The sequence below is a fragment of the Halyomorpha halys genome, unplaced genomic scaffold, assembly GCF_000696795.3.
Source record: "Halyomorpha halys isolate HHAL.00 unplaced genomic scaffold, Hhal_1.1 Scaffold43.1, whole genome shotgun sequence".
Classification (NCBI taxonomy): Eukaryota; Metazoa; Arthropoda; class Insecta; order Hemiptera; family Pentatomidae; genus Halyomorpha; species Halyomorpha halys.
In genome coordinates, this window is record NW_027106553.1 from 482,675 (window position 1) to 503,208 (window position 20,534).

Genomic DNA, 20,534 nt, shown 5'->3' on the forward strand with positions numbered 1-20,534 from the left:
TATGTATGTATGTATGTATGTATGTATTAAACAAGCTGTAAATTTTAAATTTGTTTAATTTAATTAATATGAGCCACTTAAGTAGGCTGATATATTTACCTACTTTTGTTAATAAGAATTATGGCTTCACAATTATACTGAATTTAGCTAAATTAATAATATCATACCAGCAATCAAATCCTCCACAGAGGCCTCGAGTATCCAAAGTATACAAATTCTGCCAAGAAATAAATTGTTCCTAACAACTACATGGCTATCCAAATAGATTTATACAAGAGGAAGCCTCCACCTAAATTGCTGATAATAATTTCAGAAAGTAGTGATGATGTATGAGGTGTAGTGATTTCATTCAATAGAATCACAAAACAAAACAAGATAATTAAATTAATTAAACTCTATGAAAATTTGCAGTTATAGTAGGGAAGATTAAATTTATTAAAAGGAAAAAAAATATATGTACTATTTCTTTTTCACACAAATGCTGAACCAATTAACTGAAGGAAGGAACTGTTTGAAAGATATTTTGCTCTGAGCGTGTACATGAACCAAATATTTTTGTACTTGACTACCAATTTTATAGAATTGGGCCACTAAATCATATCTTTGCATGGCAGTGTTTAGAGTAGGTCTTTTTGAAATTCAGTTGAGCTTCAATTAAAGATGAATCAATTTTTTATTTGAAATCTCTGACACCAAAGTTAATCATTTTAAATATTCAGTCGATATAGTTATTTTTACTGATAAGTAACATAGCCCACTGGGCAGAATTACATCCTGAGAATTTGAGAAACTAATATTTTAAATAATACTATAATGAGGAAAGTAAGGTTTGCTCCTAAATTGTATTTATCTAGTTATGAAAAATGAAAATCTATACTGGTACAACCCATGGAGGGTCAGAGGATCTTTATAATTATTTGTGAGCAAGTACTCTTTCCTGAAAAACGGTTTTACGAGGAGGTGATTTGCTCATGCTCAACTGTCAAATTTTTCCCCAATTAAGGATACCCATTTCATCAGGCTGTCCTCCAGAAGGCTCGTCAAACCCACAAGATTGATTCATGGCTACAGTAACAGAATAAATAATTACCATTGACAGCTGGATCCTTGGAATTGGTAGCATAGAGCCTTACTCACTGAACCATCTCAATCCCCATTTATCTACTGATGTTTACTAAATAGATCTATAAAATCTTTGTGAGGACAAATAGTACTGAATATACTAATAAATAATTAAAATTTTGTTGAAAGCCAAATGTATTAAGATGTAATACAAATCCAAAGGAGCTAAATTTTCACACTAAACAACTATTACATTAGCGCTTTGTATCTTAAGTTTTTATTTATACAACACATTATTGTATTAGAATGCCAATCATGTAGAGGCACTTTTACTAACTATCAGAATCCGTAAAACAATTACCCCATCCCAAAGGATATTCTAGAGTTAGGTGAGCTGTTAGAGGAAAATCGGAGATGATCTATCCTACAAGGCACATTAAAATGTCAAATAAATTTGAAGAAAATGTATAGTTTCTTTTCAGTCCAAGATCGTGAGAGAGGGAAATTATTTCATACCAATTTTCGATTTAATGAAAATATATAGTTAATAATTACAATTAGTGAGTCTGCCAAATATAGTAAGGGGGAATAAAAAATAAAAAAAGGGTGGCTGTTTTATATGATTACAAAAAAATAATTTTTTCAATCGGAGCTCCAAATATTTATAATTACTATAAACACTAAAACAACTAATAGAATATCATTTAAAGTAAAGTAAATTTGTAAAAATATGAATCCTAATAGAGCTGCTCATTGTCAATATTTCCTGAGATACTGTTTTTTCAAAAAGCAAATTTCTTTTTCAAATAATAAAAAATCAATATATTGTGAATTGATTTTGTTAAATATCATGGAAACAACTACTATTACCAATGATGTAGAGACGTCTTTTAGTTTTCAATTGAATAGTAGTATTATCTGTATCATATTCCCCAAAATATTCTCGTTGTTCCGAAAAACTATAACGCAAGAGCCATAAGACATACGGATGCCTATTTGAGATCTTATTTTAGACAATTTACATCACTCTTAATATGCCATAAAGTGTTTTATTATTGTAGGTAGTTTTAAAAATATGGAGCTCCGAATGAAAAATTAGCGAACATTTTAGGTTTTTCTCTAATAAATAAAATTCAGGAGGTGTGTATTTTAAATACTTCAATATTTTCTTTTTAATTGCATAACTTGTGGACCAGCCTTCATATTTATTCACCAGTTCTGACTCTTTATGTATACAGTTATTAAAACTTAATTTTAATTTAAAATGATTTATTTTTTCTCCTCGCTTGGACTATCATCTTTCAGTGGTTACGATTCAACATCTGTCCTTGGTTCGTTTTTTATTTATCTATATTTGTATGAGAAAGTTCGGTAAACGTAAAAAAATTTCGAATTCGAATTTTCGACAGAAATACATGTTTTGAGGTCCTCTGATTCCACATAACAAGTGTCCCAAAATGGTCCCAGTTCTAAAGCCTAGCTCAAAAAACGAAAAGTCGTAAATAACTAAGATCACAGAGCACGTTAATCTTACAGCAATTGTTCCGTTAACATTGACCAAACGAGAAGGCCACTTGATAGAATCGATTTCCTCCAAAACGGCTCTAAAGATTTTAATTAAACTCGATACGTTAATCTCATTGAAATATTATGATTCGGCTTGAATGAATTAAAAAAAAAATTTTCCTCTTAAGTATAGACTGGAATTATGATTATGATACAGTAGGGAAACGATATAAATGATGCATTATAGTTTTCTTGTCCAAGAGCGTATACAGCATCAAAAATGGTGGAGGGGGGCATAGTCAATCAGGTTGTGACATTTCAGCACATCAATGGAAAATAAAACCAAAATTTTAAATAGTAAAAATAACAGTTCTTTGTTAGTTAATCAGTATTTGCATGAAAAAAAATTAATTTGTAATTAAATTAATAGTTCTTCAATCCTGGGAGGGGGGCAACTGCAGTACCCTCCTGGTAGGCCCATATTCTTGCGTGAAAAGTGTAGGATATTATATTTACTAGGATACTTATACTTACTAGGATACTTATACTTACTAGGATATTATACTTACTAGGATACTTATACTTACTAGGATATTATACTTACTAGGATACTTATACTTATTAGGATATTATACTTACTAGGATACTTATACTTACTTCAAGGAGTCGGTCGATTGCTTTGATCCTTTCCATTTTCCGTGAGTCTAAATTCAGTTCAAGTGAAGACTTAGCAGGGAAAGAATCGTCCCTCCTACCCAAATTATCGTTCATGAGCTCTTCAATTCTCTTCTGATCTTCTTTATCCAAAGGGTTGTCTAAAATGTTGCTCAGATCCTCGTTAATAAAATTTATGCCACCCATTATTTTGAGAAATCTTTGTTGTTCTTCTACCGTGAAGAGGTTATCAACGTTATGAGTCAATTCGTTTTTATTTGCTAAGATATTTTTTAAACCAGACGGAAGGATACTATTCATGTTTCTCTTAAACGCATTCCCGTTTTCTCTACCCTGTGATAGGTAAATTTGCATTTCGTTGTTGGCCATTTTTGATTCAATTGCAAAATTGTTTTTGGCTTTCAGTCGTGAAACTGAAAAATAAAAAATTGAGTTGATTTTTAATAAAAGATGGAATAAAGTACAAATTAGATATAACAACTGTAATTAAATTATTTTCATGATATTACTGGAATATAAGACAAAACCTTTAGCCTCTCAAACACTCAATTGTTTCTCCAGAAAAACATTTATGAAATAAAAAAAGATTTAAAGAAAAACGAATTTATATAAAATAAAACCTAGCTAAAGGTGCCGGTAACATCTTAATCACTCATTGATCTCTAGGGGTATTCATGATCTGTAGACTAACATGTTAAGTGTGATAAATGAAGAAATATTTCCTTTTTAGCATGTTAAAAAAATATAAAATTTAAAATGGTTGAAAATCTGTTAATAGGTCTGCTAAATCGAGGATGACATCACAAAACAGATCAGCTCTGCTCCACATCATTTTGTCTGTTATCGTTTCCATAGTTGTTCCTAGTTCGTGTTGTTCTTAATTTGGACGTTTTTAAACTCTAATAAAATAATAAACAAAAATAATAACGTAATGTATAAAAATAATAATAAAGTAATGGATAAAAAAACTAGGAGAGGAAACAAGGAACAAGTGAGGAGGAGGAAATAAGATGTGACTTAGGTGTTGGAGTTTTTACTATCTCGTAAAGATTACAAGGTTACAAAAAAAATATTGCCAAGAAAATTCGCTAGGAGCTCCTCAGCATTCAAGATGTAATATGGATTTTAAATTAAGCTGATTAGAATTATATACTTGCATGTTTAAACTTTTTACTTCTAAAAAACGATAATACCTATAAGATATAAAGTTAAAATTACTATACCGTTGTTCTTTAGATGAGGCAGGGTTTTAAAAAAATAGGACTTTAAGTGGGTCAAAAAAAAAAAATAATATATGCTTTTTAGAAAAACTCAAAAGCTAAACATCTTCTGGAAGATTATGGCCGCTCATTTGAAATTGTCTTCAATAAATATCTAAAACTATCGAGATCGAACCAGTATTGGCAAATGATCCTTAAAAATGTTTAATAGTATCGATAGTCGTCAGTCGATATAATTGACCCTATCGAAAGTCAGAGTTGTTGAACTATCACCAACCCTAAAGTGCTGCCACATATTTGGCAAATTATGACAATTTTTTGAATCCAAAGACATATGTATAAGTTATTTGGATGGCCGACTCATACATTTGGGCCAACTTATAACAATAGACATCAGGGGTATTCATGATCTTTGGTTTAACATGTTAAATGGAAACACTCATGTTAAATCGAAAAAAATTGCCTTCTTTTACCGTGGTAAAACGAAATAACATTTAACATGACTGAGAGTCTGTTACTTGGTCTGTTAAATGGAGAATGACGTCACACAATAGACCAGTTGAGATCGCCGCCATTTTTGTTGTGACAGCTCAGTTCTTTCGTGTGTTTGTGGTATTCATATCCCTGTTATTAAACCAGAATGGATAATTTTAATGATACATTTGAGAAAAAAAAAACAATGTAATTTCATTCTACTATCTGAAAATTTGTAAACGCTCGCCAGAAAAAAATCTCACTATATGAACCATGTAATTATTCTTAGGGGACATATGTCCCAGAATAAAGTTATTTTTTCATTTTATTTCATAAGCTAAACTTTCACACAAATTACACTTTTCACTCACTCTAGGCATGTTGTAATTAATTACTTAAATCAAAACTGAAGTAAACAATAACATGAGGGTCTGGAAGGAAGGTTATAAACATAAAGGCTTATACAACAAGTTGCTGAGAAAATCCGCTGGGGGCTCTTATGCATTTAACGTTTAACATGACTTCAAATAGGGCTGCTCAAAATCTTATAACATTTAACATTTAACACAACATCATGAATACCCCTATCATATCTCACACCAACATCATACAAAAACTAACTAAACTGCTGTATCCACAGTACATCTTAGCATGTTCTCTATCCTATCTATTTTTTTTCTATATTAAAAGTATTCATATTTGATGACTCATTATTACCAGTTATCTTTTATGAAACATGATATTTCAGGAATAAATCAATTATTATTCTGTGGAGTAGCAAAATGTACACCTGCTTGCAAACATTGGGCAGCTTCGTCAGTTATATTTCGGAAAACTCTTGGAGGTGCCATGACAAAAGAGAAATCAGACTCAAAAAAGTTGCGGTAATTGAAATTAATTAAAAATATTGTTAATAAACAAAAAAAATTTATTAATTAGGGTGGAGCGGGGTAAATGTATAAAGAGATGTGTTAATGAAAGTCTTTTGAAAAATGGTGGAATATTTTGGTCAAGATAACACAAGTATTTTACCTCTCAAAATCTTATAATTACGATTATGCTGTGTATATACCGATTGTATAGTTTTATTTTTTGGCCAGTGCCTAAGGACATACAGTGCTTCATACTCCAGCCCTAAAATTTAAATCACAAAGATGTATATGTATATAAGTTGTATGTAGTTGTGTATACAAGTTCAGTGAATTTTTATTTTTAGAGATACGCTTTATATCTCGAATGTTGAAAAAAAAAATTCTAGTTTTCGACAGTTCGGCTCCCACAGAACAGGAGATGGAATATAATGTAAAATGAAACAGAAATAAGTTGAAGTAAGTTATTTAATCGTGCCAACGTTTCGGCGAGAATTTCTAGCCTTCATCAAGGCTGTGAGCTTGAAATCTTACCACCAAGTTACTTGATTTGACCAAGTTGACTTGGCGGTAAGATTCCAAGCTAACAGCCCTGATGAAGGCTAGAAATTCTCGCCGAAACGTTGGTACGATTAAATAAGTTACTTCAACTTATTTGTGTTTTATTTTGACCGCACCCCCCCCCCCAACCATCTTCTCCTCGAATAAGTCATCCACGGTCAACTATCTCTCATGATAATGTAAAATGATATCCCACATTTTTAGCCAAAACAGGGAAGCTAAAGCAAGGAAGCAACCCCAAAACTATTCATCTCTATTTTTGAATCCATTTGTGAGAACTTTACAGTAATTCAAAACGATTTGACATATCTCAGTAAATTTCACACTTTTCTGAGCCAATAATAACAGAACAACTGAGCCATATTTTAAGAAAATATGAAATGGTAACGTTCAGAAGTTTCTTGAATTGGCATGGAACCTGGCATTTGTACCATTGTTATTATTTTTACACCAAAATAATTATAATCTTTGCATGTTATATAATGTTTTAAAAAATACTGAAATATAATTTCCTAATGAGGAATTATTGAAGATCATGTGATAAACTTTTGGCTCGTGTTTTCCTCACTCCACTCTAATTTATTATTATTGAAATATTTGTATAACTTATATTATATTACATATTTATAAAATGATTTGTTTTCCAACTAACAGTGGAGCAGGCAATCTAGAGACGCAGTGCCATCTACGCCTACCCTATGGTGATCATCCTCAGGTTGGCTCCTCATGGGTGTTACTTCCCAAGAGTGTTACTCTTAGCAATCACTAAACAGTAACACTTATGAGTGTGCGGTAACACTTTTGAGATACCTATCGTTACATTGCTTCACAGGGGAATATAACTAAATAGTAAACTCTAAGTAGCGTAGTCTTAGTCCAAGCTAGGTCGGAGGAATTGAAGTGAAAATCTGAAATAAGGTATGTATCAAAACAAATATATCTATTATTATAAATTTAATAATCCTTTATGCTGGAAGAGTCTTATGGAATTAAAAGGATTTAGTGAATGACATAAATTCTTCCTTATTAAAATACAATAGTTTATTTCATATCATCAGCAACGTTTCGGGAGATTTCCCCCATCTTCAGGCTGCTGTTAACAAAAACCTATATATTACATATAATTTTCTCCTATTTGTCATTCTTGCTAATATATAATGATATTAGTGTCATTTAATGAATAAAAACTTGTTACTAGTCATACATTTTAGGAGAATAATTACCTTTCTAGGAGGTAATTATTCTCCTAAAATGTATGACCATTGGCAAATTTTACTCATTAAATGACATTAATATTGTAATATATTAGCAAGAATGACAATAAAGGAGAAAATTATATGTAATATACACAATTATCATCAACGGAAATATTCAGTTTTGGTAATTGTTTACTTCAGCTCCCCCCCCCCAAAAAAAAGACGGGAACAATTACTTCTTGACCAGACTGTACAAACCTTTTAAACACGAATTACCCCTCCACTCAACGGGGATTTTTTCCCTCTAGATGGAATGGACATAAAAACGTACTACGTACGTAGGAGCAAGAAGGAAACAGTCTAATTAAGTTGACCCAATAAATACAGGAGAATCTCCGACTTATATCTAAAGAGCAGATTAGGAGTTAATGTCAAACCTCAGAATTATACCTATGGGAAATTTAGGACATTATTAGCCATAGAAATATGGGATCATTAGACGTAATTTGTCAATTAAGAAATTTTATATCACACCCTCTCAAATAATTGTAGTGACATCCTATATGTGTACATAAGTTCTTTTTTTGTAAAATTAAAACATTAAAATGTATATTACGTATTAAGTAAATATAAAATAAATGCTTCATTTGTAGAGTTTCTGGTTAAAAATTTCAATGATTGCTTCAAATATATAATATCTAATATTTTTATTTTGTAAAAAGTATTCTAATACTGAAGATTGTCTGACAGAAGAGTTTCATATGAGATAAAGTACAAGATTCCGAGAGTAATGTCGGTCGATAAACATCAAAAGTATTAAATGTCCATATGTAAAATTAAACTTTCATTAAAGCGAGAAAGAAGTAAGCCTGAAGGAAAAGAAATTTTCCCTCTTAAAAGGTAGTTAATATTATATAATATAAACTAACCCATATAGTTATTGGCGTACAGTCTGGTCAAGAAGTAATTGTTCCCTCCTTTTTTGGGGGAGTTGAGGTAAACTGTTACCTCAGTTTTTTTTATACAACGAAAAAAAAGACCTAGTTCTTCATTATTAATTGTTAGTAATTGATCATATGGCGAGAGCTTTCAAATGGGTTAGCCACTAAAACAAATGTAAAATAATGAATTATAAATACAATATATTTAACAGAAATATACTAGAGAAATGAAAATGTTGATAATAATTTCGACAGTGGCAAACCCATTTCAAACAGTTTCTTTGCCAACGTCAACTATTGCCACTGAAGACGTTAATAATCTTGCCACCACATCCTTAACCTTCTTTATTAAAACATAACGTTTCGGCCGATTCACTATCACCAAGTACAATCTTAATTTTAGTACCACATTGATTTATTAATTATTTGCATTCCATTATCTCCAAGTAAATTTATCACAGTCAAAACAAACCCGTGTTTAACTCTATAAAATTTAATATAATTTCTAACCAGCACAATTTTCGTATTTTACTATCATTAATTTATTACAAAACTTTGTAAAAAAATTTGTTTTAACTCTGTTGAATTGACTTGGGGATTATAGCCTGCAAAATTCCTTAGATTTGAAGTCCGAGCCTCGGACATCTAATATGCTTTCACAAAGAAAGTTGAGACCATTTAGAAAATTTTTCTTATTATTTTTTTTTTTTTTGTAATACTATCGAAATACTGCGCATGGACACATGAGTCAAAAAAAGTCTTTATGATGTTATTATAAATTGCCTCCATAAAGAGACCCCTATACAGTCAATCAGAATGAAAGTTATTCAATAAACAGAATAATTCATTCATGTTATCAGTCCGGCACACGCTTAATTGCATGTGGATATAGAAAGTTCTCTTTCAAGTTGTAATAAACCGAAAGAAAAATGAAAAAGAACAATATTAGTGTAGCAAGTCTCTTGGCCAGTGCCGCAATAGTCTTCTGTGGGAATCATGAAGGAACCTCTACGGGATCAATCGGAATGACAGTCTTCGGAATAGACTGACCTGACTGACTTAAATCCCAAAGACCCCTGGACTATCAGGGACGCTTACTAGTAACCGAGATATCGAACAGTAAGTAACTTCTGTAATATCTCTTTCGATTCCTAATAAACAGAAATTAAACCAAGGTTTATTTTGGTATTTGCCTGCAAGAAGAAATAGCACAAGATGCCGGTTCTGATTACTTTAATGAAAACTACATATAATTACTAATCGATATTGACAAGTATATAGTATTTGAATTAGATGACACCGGTTAAGGGTAGATAGCACAAGAGCCCAAAAGGAGAAAAAAGGCAGTTATTTTACCCTAAATTTTGATTACTTAAAAGAAAACTAGGTATAATTACTAGTCAAAACTGGCGAGTCTGCCAAGTATACGAAAGGGGAATAAAAAATGGCGGATTTTCAAAAAAATTAAAAATAACTAATTTTTCATTCGGAGCTCTATATCATTAAAACTACCAACTTTAAAAAATCTAAGAGAACATCATTTAAAGTAGAGTAAATTTGCTAAAATGTAAGCCCTAATAGCTATTTACATTCAATAGTTCTCGAGATATAGCTTTTTAAAAAACAATATTTCATAAAAATATTGTACAGAACGTACTGAAAGATCAGTAGTTAGTGAATTTATTTTGAAAAATCTGTATATCAAAAACCATTTGACGTATAGATGTCTGTTATCACTCAAATTAAAGCTAGTTTAATGAGCTATAAAGTAGTTAATGACGTTTATCTTCCTAGGAGTAATAATAGTTTACATTGGATTTGCTAAAATAAATTGATTTATAGTTGTTCGCACAAATTTTTATTAGCCAAATTTATATTCATATGTGAATATCATAAAAACTACTACACCTACGAAGATAAGTGTAATAAACTACTTTATAGTAAGTTAAATTTCCTTTATTTTGAGTGTTGGCAGACATATATGCGTCTTTTTTATGAATCTAGAGATATATTTTTTTCAAAAATCAAACATTTTATAGGAACAACTAGAAATTAACAGTTTGTGAATTTATTTTGTCAAATATAAAAAACTACAACTCCAACAAAGATAAACTATTTTATAGTAAATTTAACTAGCTTTAATTTGTGTACTAATGGAAAAGTGGAATGGTTCCTGAGATATAGAATTACAGAAATAAATTCACCAACAACTGATTTTTCGGTATATTTTTTTTTTTTATGAAATATTACTTTTCCAAAAAAATAACTCGGGAAGTATTGAATAGCTCTGTTAGGAATCATATTTTAGAAAATTTACTCTACTCTCTGATCGATATTCCATTAGGTTTTCTAGTATTGTTGATAGTTTTACCGATTTGGAGCTCTGAATGAAAAATTAATTTTTTTAAATATTTTGAAAGAACGGCTATTTTTTATTCTCCTAACTGTACTTGTCAGACTCATCAATTTCGACTAGTAACTATACATAGTTTTCATTAAAGTAATCAGAAATTGGGGTAAAATAACAAACATTTTTCTCCTTTAGGACCTCTTGTAATGAAAATGAAATGCACAATAACTCACTGGCCCCATCCACTCCCAATTTTGAATGACCGGATTTCAGAATATTTTCGACTATTATATCATGAATTGTATTTGATTGATAAAAAAAAAGTAGCAACAAGGATGGGTTACTTTGTTATGAACAAACACACACAAATCATGATATAATAGTCTACTTTGAATTGATTTATTCTTAATAATAAAAACAATATATAGTTTTTGGTAAGCCTTTAATTTACAGAAACAGAAACAATAATAATGAACCACATGTAACTAACTAGGGAGTTTTTATTTTTTTTTTCCAGTGCCTCCTATAATACGTAACAATTTTACTAGGCATATTCACGATCTTTAGTTTAACATGTAATAGTTGCTTAATAATTACAGGAAACGTTATATTAAATAGAGAAATATTTTCTTCACTTGAGCATCTCAAAACGAAATAACATTTAACATGCTTAAGAGTTTGTTAATAGGTCTGCTAAATGGAGAATGACGTCACGAAACAGACCACACAAATTTTTCTGTTGTCGTTTTGATAGTTGTTCGTGCTGTTTTTGTTTTAGATGTTTTTAAACTCTGATAAAGTAATGAATAAAAATGATAATAAAGTAACGGAAACAAAAAATTCTAGCAGAGTAAGGTGGAAAAAAAATGTGACGAAACTGTAGATTTTATTATGTCGTAAAGATTACAAGGTTACAAAACAAGTTGGCCAGAAAATCCGCTAGGAGCTCCCCTGCATTTAACATATAACATGAACTTTAAATTAGGCTGCTCACAATCCTATACTTATAACATTTAGCATATTAAAACGTTTTACATTTAATACGACATCATGAATACTCCTATCATTATAATACTTTAACAGTGTGGGAGTCCCTTAAAGATTATTTTGTTGAGAGAATGTGCAGGATCGACTTCCCTTCCACCCTCCTTCCGGTAGTACACTGAGGGGTGGCCAAAAGTCTTGCCTAGAAACGTCCAAATATCCAACCCTACGCTCACTAAACCCATCTACTGTAATTATCCCGAAGGTAGGGAGTAATATGCATTTCTTTTATATTTATGTAGAAAGTAAAAGAAAAACAATTAAAAAAAATTGTTCTTAGAAACAAAAATTTTCACTCAATTTTTGTGTTTTAGAAAGTCTTCGAGAGACGCAATCTCCTATACACTAAGCCCGAAGTTGGAGGACTGTCTGAAAATGGTCCTGTTTAATTCTATCAATTATTTTCTTTTACGTGCAAAAATATTTTCCTGAACATCTCTATAGATTAAAAAAGGTCAACTTTAAACTTTCTAGGCAAAATAAAACGAGGTCATTTCAAAATGGCTCCCATTGAAATAGGGTAATGAATATGTAAACATTATTATATCTGAGAATGAATTGCTTTGAGGACCATTTAGTACTTTCATGTGAGCAGTGCCATCTTTAAAGCAAGGGCTCGTTCACATGAAACTAAAACTACTCAATAATGAAAGCTTTAAGAAAGATTAAGCAGTTAATCAATGTTGTCGATACAAAAACAAAAAAAGTTGAATTTTTTCATTACAAAACAAGAATAATTCTTCAAGCAAATATTATTTTATCTATCTTAATAATTTCGATTAACTTCGCAATTATATAATGAAGAGAAATGAAAAAAGTCTTCCATACATAACGTTCTGTAATTTGATATCATTTACCCATAACAACGTTTGGGGGCCATCGACCCATCGTTAGGCTTACTACAATTCACAATAACCAATTTCATATTATGCAACCAACATAACAATAATTCTAAAACAAATATGAATTTACGTTTTCATAAATATGTAACTGGAATCCTTAAAGAACACAATTGTCTTAAAATAGTCCAACATAAGCTCATATAGTATAACTGAAAAATATGAAATAATTGATACAATTCATACGAAGCTGTAATCGATAGAATACACAATTTGGTGTTTCTCTTGGTTTTAAGTCAGATTCATTTAATTTCACAACACCAGCGGTAAATAAATTGAGAATAGAAACTTACCTAATTTAGTACGAATTTATTGTCACTTTTTTTCTTCATAAATCTTCACGTGTTGGGGCAATTAAGTCTGTTTATATTTCCAAGCTATATAGATTTAAAACTGCCTGCCAACCACAGTTATTGTCGTTGCTAAGAAACCCTTCTACAATCGATATTCCTTTCTTCATTTGAAAGGCTCCGTATCAAACATTTTCTAACCTAAATGCCTTTGAATTTTCAGGTAATAAGTCTTAGCTTTTATCTAATTATTATACAGTGAAAGCCAGACCCACACGTTTGTCACACCTTTTTTATTACCCCCTTCCTAGCCATTTGTAACATATGGGGGGGGGGGAGATGTTTATTTATATATAACCACCCTACTGGTGGACTACTGGAAAACTTGACCCATGGTGGGGGTCAAGTTTTCATTTTATGGCCACAGAAATAAAAATTGACCCCCTAGGCTGAATTCGAACCGGCTACACTGCAATTCCGAGCTAGTTAAAGTTGACGCATTGAATTTCGGCTACGAACGCCATCACATACGCCACAAATCCAAAATGCTTGGTAAGCAAAGATAGTAACAACAAACGTCAGTATCCATACGCTTGGGTTAGGTTCCAAAGAGACAAGCATGGTGGACGTCGGAATGGGTCTGCAATTACTTTTGATTAAACTTATCATTATAAAAACAAACAAAGACGAATAGATGAAATGAACTAACATAATTTTAAAATAAAGAGGTCCATAAATTGAAATTAAAGTGTTAAGTAAGTTAAAGTATTATTTAATTTAAAAAATAACTTTATTCTTTACCATATCACAGCCCTCGAAGAATGGTGTAGTAATTAGAGGATTAAGATAAATTTCAACAAATCCTATCAAATCACCTTTACCCTTCGTCGTAAACATACCGACTGCCCTACAGTTTCATTTAATAATGTTACTCTTACCCCTGTCGAACAGATCGGCTACCTTGGACTACATCTGGACAAACGATTAACCTGGAATCCTCACACATGACTGAAAAGATAGGAAACTGCACGCAGATTTCGACTATTACAGCACTTACTACACAAACGGTCTAAACTTCCAACTCATTACAAAAGACTGATCTACATGACTGTGATAAGGCCCATCTGGACATATGGAGTTGAGCTTTAGGGCTCCACTAAATCTTCGAATTCCTCTCGTATTCAATCCTTACAATCCAAAAACCTTCGTAAAATCCTCAATGTTCCCTATGTCACTCCTTCCACTATAAAGTCCCTAACCAGTCAAACCGCCTAGTTTCTAACCTTGCATCCCATTCCTGACAATCCTCCGCGGCGCCTGAAAAGAAGATGGCCACGAGACTTAATAATGTAAAACGTCATTAGAGTGTTACCAATGGGTAGTTTCTCAACACGCCTGTAACACTCCATTTTAACTAGGATCAAATAAAATCAATTTACTGAATGTGTTATATATTATAGAGTTGTAAAGTTCAATAAAAATATTTAAAAAACCTTTATTCATTTATATTTTTATCTATTTATGGAAACCTTTAATAACAAAGAAATCATTATTTTAAATTGATAAGTAACGGTATACATTTTTTTTTTTTTATAGATGGTAGTTTGGAGGTCTCCATCAGCAAATATCACACAAATAAAAATGATGGATTCATTGGAAGCTTTAAAAGAAATTGAAGGCATGACGAGTCTTGCAGAGAAAGAAATTAAAGAGATATCAATGATAGCATGGGTAAGTTTAGATCTTTTTAAAAAATATATTTAATTATTTAAATAGTTAAACAAATACATATCTTAATATATTTTTCAATGGTTGTAGAAGAATGCACATGATATGAGGCCCGTAACCCTCGCTGCGCTGGCAAACAGCAAAACCTCCAGGCCTCACAACACGCTTAGCAAAATGAGATATAGGAATATGACAAGTGCTGCCAAATCGTTAGATATCTTGAGGCAGAATCTGCAAGCTGCCATCAACAAAGAAATCGATTTAGTTATAAAGAAATATTTAGAGGTAATTTCATTTATATCTTTGCTCTCGACTTACATAATTATCTTTATTTCTGAGTACATGAGGAAGATATTTGATGAATCACAAATCCATATTTTTTTTTTCATTTGAATAATAAACATTCTACTGGATTAAAACCATAAAGGTTTAGTTTTTAAAATATATTTGTGAAAACTTTATCAAGTCACTGATAACACAAAACTATTATTGGTACATATATTTAATAATATAAACTAATATCTTAGTAACAACAATTTCAAAAGAATGTTTAATTTTTACTTTCACTAACACGTATGTGGAATATATAGTAAGGAAAGTATTGGGATCGTGCAAAATTTTGCATTCGAAATATATGTTTTGAAATTTCGGATTCGAAATACATGTTTCTCTGAGTTCAAATAAACAAGTCTCGCAAAATGTGTGAAGAGCCTACCTCAAAAACGTTAAGCCGTACAAAACTGACATTTCATACAAAAAGCAGGTATATGCCTGGGATGTGACAGTGCCTGTTTTTCGATTAAATCGATTGACCAGATGTGCCAATCAATAAATTCGATTTTCTCCAAAGCAGCTCTAACTATTTTCATTAAACTCGGTTTATAAAAGTAAAATTAATCAATCTTTAATTCATATAGGTCTTATCCTCGTTGAAATAGTATACCAGAACTTAAATGACGAATGCTTAAAAAATCTGCCTCTAAAGTATCTTTAAGTTTGTTTATTTAAAAAATATAAATAATTTTAAATGTTAACAATGGATAAATACAGAATTTTATCCATATCTAAAGGAGAAAAAAAGTAGGCATACTGTTCGGACGGGAAAAGCCGAAAACACCCGGTCTTTCCCGATTGTTTTACGACTTCATTTATTTTAATTTCGGGTTTTTTTTGGCATAACATCTTTTAGCTTTTAGAACAAATTTTCATCATACAAAATGACTTGTAAAATATTATTTATAGTTCTAGGAACATGCAAAGAATCATTAAAACCAATACTCAACTCTAGTTTAATATATCGTCCCTTAAGCTGCCATAACTCAACCATAATAGTAAAAAAAAAATCAACAATACCATATTTTTTTATTAATACTTGTGAGATTAATTATTCGCTTTTACTGTATGTATTTCTTATTCAATTTTACTATCACTTACCTACATAATGGAATGTATAGCAATCGTACTAAATTGCTAATTCCAGTCTTTGATATAAATACACGTTTTGAAGTTCCCCAAGTTCAGATAAACAAGTCTCCTAAAATGATTTCTCTGTAAACAGCCTAGCTCAAAAATGAAAAGTCTTACGAAACTGACATTACACATTTAAAAGCACATCAATTTGGATAGAATGAAGGATCAATTTTTATTTATTTAATATTTTTTAAATGACATTTTTTGTACTTGTTAGATATGACAGCTAAAGTGACAATATGTAGTATTATTATCTTATCCTCAAATCCTTTCCATGTAGTTTCATTAGACTTTCACGATTGTTTGCACTATCACTTAATTTATCTACTGTGAGTTTAGTATTAAATATATCTCTAGTCTATTATTTTTTTCTTTGTTACATTTCATTTTATTTATTTTATAAATTTATCTGTAGCTGAATAGGGTGATGATAAGGTCATTTTTCCTTAGAAATTTTTTCAGCCTGCTGTAAGAAATATCCGTGAGAACCTTGGCGCTGGAAGTGTGACAGAAGACCTGATTAGAGAAGTATGCAGGGCTATGCTTGAAGAAGCAAAGCAGATGTATTGCTCTGTAACACTGCACAAGAGCACTTCCCCTCCTGCAGACACTGAGTTCCAAACACCAGATCAAGTAGATAACAGCACCTTTTTTTTAAATCCTTAGAGCTAATTACATACTACTTGTAATCACATGTTTGTATTTTAATAAATAAAAATAAGAATGGATTCGTATCAAACTTAGACTTAATGATTGTATTTAAATGTAATTCTCAAATAATTGGCAATTTTCATCTCTCATTTTTCAACAAAAAATAATCTCTCTAGTATATAAAAAAGTTGGTGTAATATTTTATTTTACATCATGAGTGGCTCTCTCTGTTAGGGCTGCGATAAATTTGTTAGTTCTTCCACTCGCCCATAGATAGCGTCCTAGATGTATTATAGAAAAATCTCTTAAATAAAAGATCTCTATATAAAAATGTAAAATATAAAAATTTTAATATGTACTATATTAAAAAAGTATCTATGTAAAAAATAAAAAAATAGAGGGGAAAAAGAAATATTAAAAAAAAAAAAATTAAAATTTACTAAATTAAATAAAGTTAAAATAATGGGATACAATAAATATAAATGATTAAGAAAGATAATATACCAAATGAATAGGGACACAGAGGTATGTAAATTATATAATAGAAAAATTAATAACAAAGTAATTAATATAACCATACTTAAGCTGGTAACACATGAATATAAATTAAAAATAAGATACATATGCACTACTTTTATTTGAGCCAAAGTTTCGCCCCACGTTGTAGGGCTTTTTTACACTGTTAATTTTCTAAACTGTTTACTTTAAAATTATTTTCAAATGTGACTTACTTAACTGCCATCCCCACGCCTCCCAATACAAACGGTTCACTCTGACTTTGGTCAAAACAGGTATGAATTCTGTCTCGTTCATTTTCATTTGATTTTATTCTTATCCCTTTTCATCTCTTAATTTGTACTTTCTCTAATATTTCTTCTTTTTATCTGTTACTATTACCGTTTTCATTTATTGTTTAACCTTTAATTTTTCTTATTTAATTTTTATGTTTCATTGTATACACTTGTAATTTTCCACTTATTTTTTTTACTTATGTTAAGTGTTTGTATCTTTTTTTAGCCCTGCAATGTGGGGCAAAATGTTGGCTCAAATAAAAATAGTACACCAATGTACTATTTGAGTTTAATTTGACTGCACCAGGACCAAATTCCATTTATTAATATTATTCCAAGCTAAAACCACCATCAAGTAATACTTGAACACAAAATATACTAGTATAATTTTAATTTATTGAAATTTACAACTGTACTGACGATAAAATATGAACAGCAAATAGGATATGAATTATATTGCAATGACATGATACAATCTTGTGGAGAAAATATCTATCAGCGGTCTTATCTATTTCTAACATTTCTAGAATAAGAGGTTTTGAGGTCATCTTCTTTTCAGACACCAAGGAGGATTATCAGGTATTGAAAAAAAAGCAAGGTTAGTAACAACAGAGTTTGTGTGGTAATGGAATTTATTATACCTGGATTGATATCTGTTTCTGGCCATATTGGCAATTACGTCTATCAGAAAGAAATGTTTTCCAAGGCTGTATTATGAACAACATAAATGTATAATGATACCATATTGGAAGCCATTTTATTCAAATAAGACTAGGAAATTGCCCATTATTTGAGAATCATTCTTAAATATCTTATATTTATTAGAAGTAGAGTTAATACATAGGTTTGCATGGATTATAGATTTAAACTTATAACATTACATTAATCAGTTCCGTAATACTAAATCGTGTCATATCTTGATTGCCAGTTGGCCTAAATTACTTGATTACACTTTACACAAATGCTAAAACAAGCCGAGTCAGTGGAAAGTACAAGGAGGGGAAATTATCATCCTTACAATCTTTTCATTCCTTTAAGTTATACATTTAAATAACCACATGAACTGACTTAATAATTAATATTTAGCTTAAGTATAAATTGGACTCCACTGTATCAATTTGAATTTGAGATATAACTTAATATATTTATAATTTGAAGCAGATGGTCAGAGGTGTGGTGAAAAATAACAAAAACAAAATTTGATGAGGTGTAGATAGTTGACCGTAGATTAGATTGGAGAAGATGGTCAGGGGTGCGGTCAGCAAAGAACACATAAATGAACAAAAAAATATTTATTTATGCCGACATTTCGACCCGAGTTTCAGGTCTTCATCAGGACTATAGAACAAAACAGCCCTCATTTAGAGAAACATAAAATTGAAAGGAAATAGTATACAAACAAGTTTGGAATTATACAAAATATTGAATTGTATTATAAAAAATAAAAAATTGATAATTGGATAATAAAAAATAATTGATTGATAATCATGGAATTAGAAGGTAGCTGATTGAAAACTGTGAAAGATGAAATATAATATTATGTAGGTGAGAAGATAAGTATAATACTAAAATATAAGTATATATATATAGTACTAAAAAGTAAGTAATTTCAATTTGTATATTTAATATTTGTTTTTTTTCTCTTCAGTTTTTTAGACACTACTTACATATCTTCTTACTTACATGATATTTCATGTATACATATATTGATATTTCATCTTTCACAGTTTTCAATCTGCTACCATCTAATTCCATGATTATCAATCAATTATTTATTTTTTATGATTTAATTCAATATTTTGTATAATTCCAAACTTGATTGTATAGTATTTCCTTTCAATTTTATGTTTCTCTATATGTTGTTGTTATCTCTTTTTTTTCTATAGCCCTGAAACTCAGGTCGAAACGTCCGCATAAATAAATATTTTTTTGTTAATTTATGTTATTCTTTACTGACCGCACCCCCTCCCCCCGACCATCTTCTCCAATCAATTAAAACAAAATTTGAACTATTTTTTGTTTCTTCTTGACCACACCCTTGACTATTTCCTTCATATTCACTTATGGTCAATCATTTATTTATATTATATTTTAAATTGTTTAGATATATCTGAGATATTTCTAATTTCCCTCAAATTTAACTAATGTATATTTTATTGTTACCATCAGAATGAGAGAAAAATTGTCTTTTCAACAGTACCATAATATTTTAATCATGTCAAAGTATACTTGAGTAAAAAAGTGTAGGGGAATAATGAGTAGGTCAGGTGAATGGAGTGGAAAGGGAAAAGATTCAAATATACAAAAAATGTATCCGTTTCCTAAAAGAAAAATTCTGTAGGACCTTCGGAGAGAGCGAAATCACCATGAGAGGCCTTTGGTTTGGATCTCGCTGAACAATACCAAATAGAACAAGGAGCTTCTGAGAAGACCTAGGTGTTAGCATTGGGAATGTAGCGATCTTGGTGGAAAATATTATTTTGTACTCCCTGAGCATCATAAATCATCACCTGCATGGAAATTAGCTCCGAGGATATTAAATTATTATTTATTTGTTATTTTTTTTAACCTACTTATTCCTTTTTTAACTTACTTCTATATTGTTAAATTTATTTATTACTTTTTTAACTTTACTGCTACGAATATTATTTTATTCTTTGTCATTTCTAACTTTCCATTTATTTATACCTTTGTTTTTATTATTTTATTTTTTATGTGTGCATACAGAAAATTTTAACAAAGATTTCATAAGTCCATAAATTTAAATAAAATTTAATAATCCTTTAACTGGAAGAGTCTTATGGAAT

The 20,534-nt window shown here is 30.4% G+C and overlaps 2 protein-coding genes across 8 annotated transcripts in view; one reads left to right on the forward strand and one right to left on the reverse strand.

Annotated features, from left to right (window-relative positions):
* The window catches only part of LOC106688543 (uncharacterized), a 17,377-nt gene extending 4,161 nt beyond the window's left edge, over positions 1–13,216 (reverse strand). For 2 of the 3 annotated variants that reach the window (XM_067044921.1, XM_067044922.1), the window contains exons 1-2: positions 7,020–7,114; positions 3,226–3,656 (exon numbers count right to left, since the gene is read on the reverse strand). In XM_067044921.1, the coding sequence (XP_066901022.1) occupies positions 3,226–3,656; positions 7,020–7,095 (507 nt within the window). In that variant the 5' untranslated portion in view covers positions 7,096–7,114. Of the gene's footprint in view, positions 1–3,225; positions 3,657–7,019; positions 7,115–13,090 lie in introns of those variants that run through there. The other variant, XM_014433053.2, reaches the window with a different exon arrangement.
* Positions 1–20,534, forward strand: part of LOC106688501 (deoxynucleotidyltransferase terminal-interacting protein 1) — a 44,497-nt gene that overhangs the window by 4,617 nt on the left and 19,346 nt on the right. Inside the window, exons 1-4 of one of the 5 annotated variants that reach the window (XM_014433018.3) lie at positions 7,144–7,285; positions 14,684–14,818; positions 14,906–15,100; positions 16,736–16,918. In XM_014433018.3, the coding sequence (XP_014288504.1) occupies positions 14,684–14,818; positions 14,906–15,100; positions 16,736–16,918 (513 nt within the window). In that variant the 5' untranslated portion in view covers positions 7,144–7,285. Of the gene's footprint in view, positions 1–7,143; positions 7,286–12,966; positions 13,064–13,219; positions 13,311–14,683; positions 14,819–14,905; positions 15,101–16,735; positions 16,919–20,534 lie in introns of those variants that run through there. The other 4 variants (XM_067044920.1, XM_014432998.2, XM_014433005.2 and 1 more) reach the window with 4 other exon arrangements.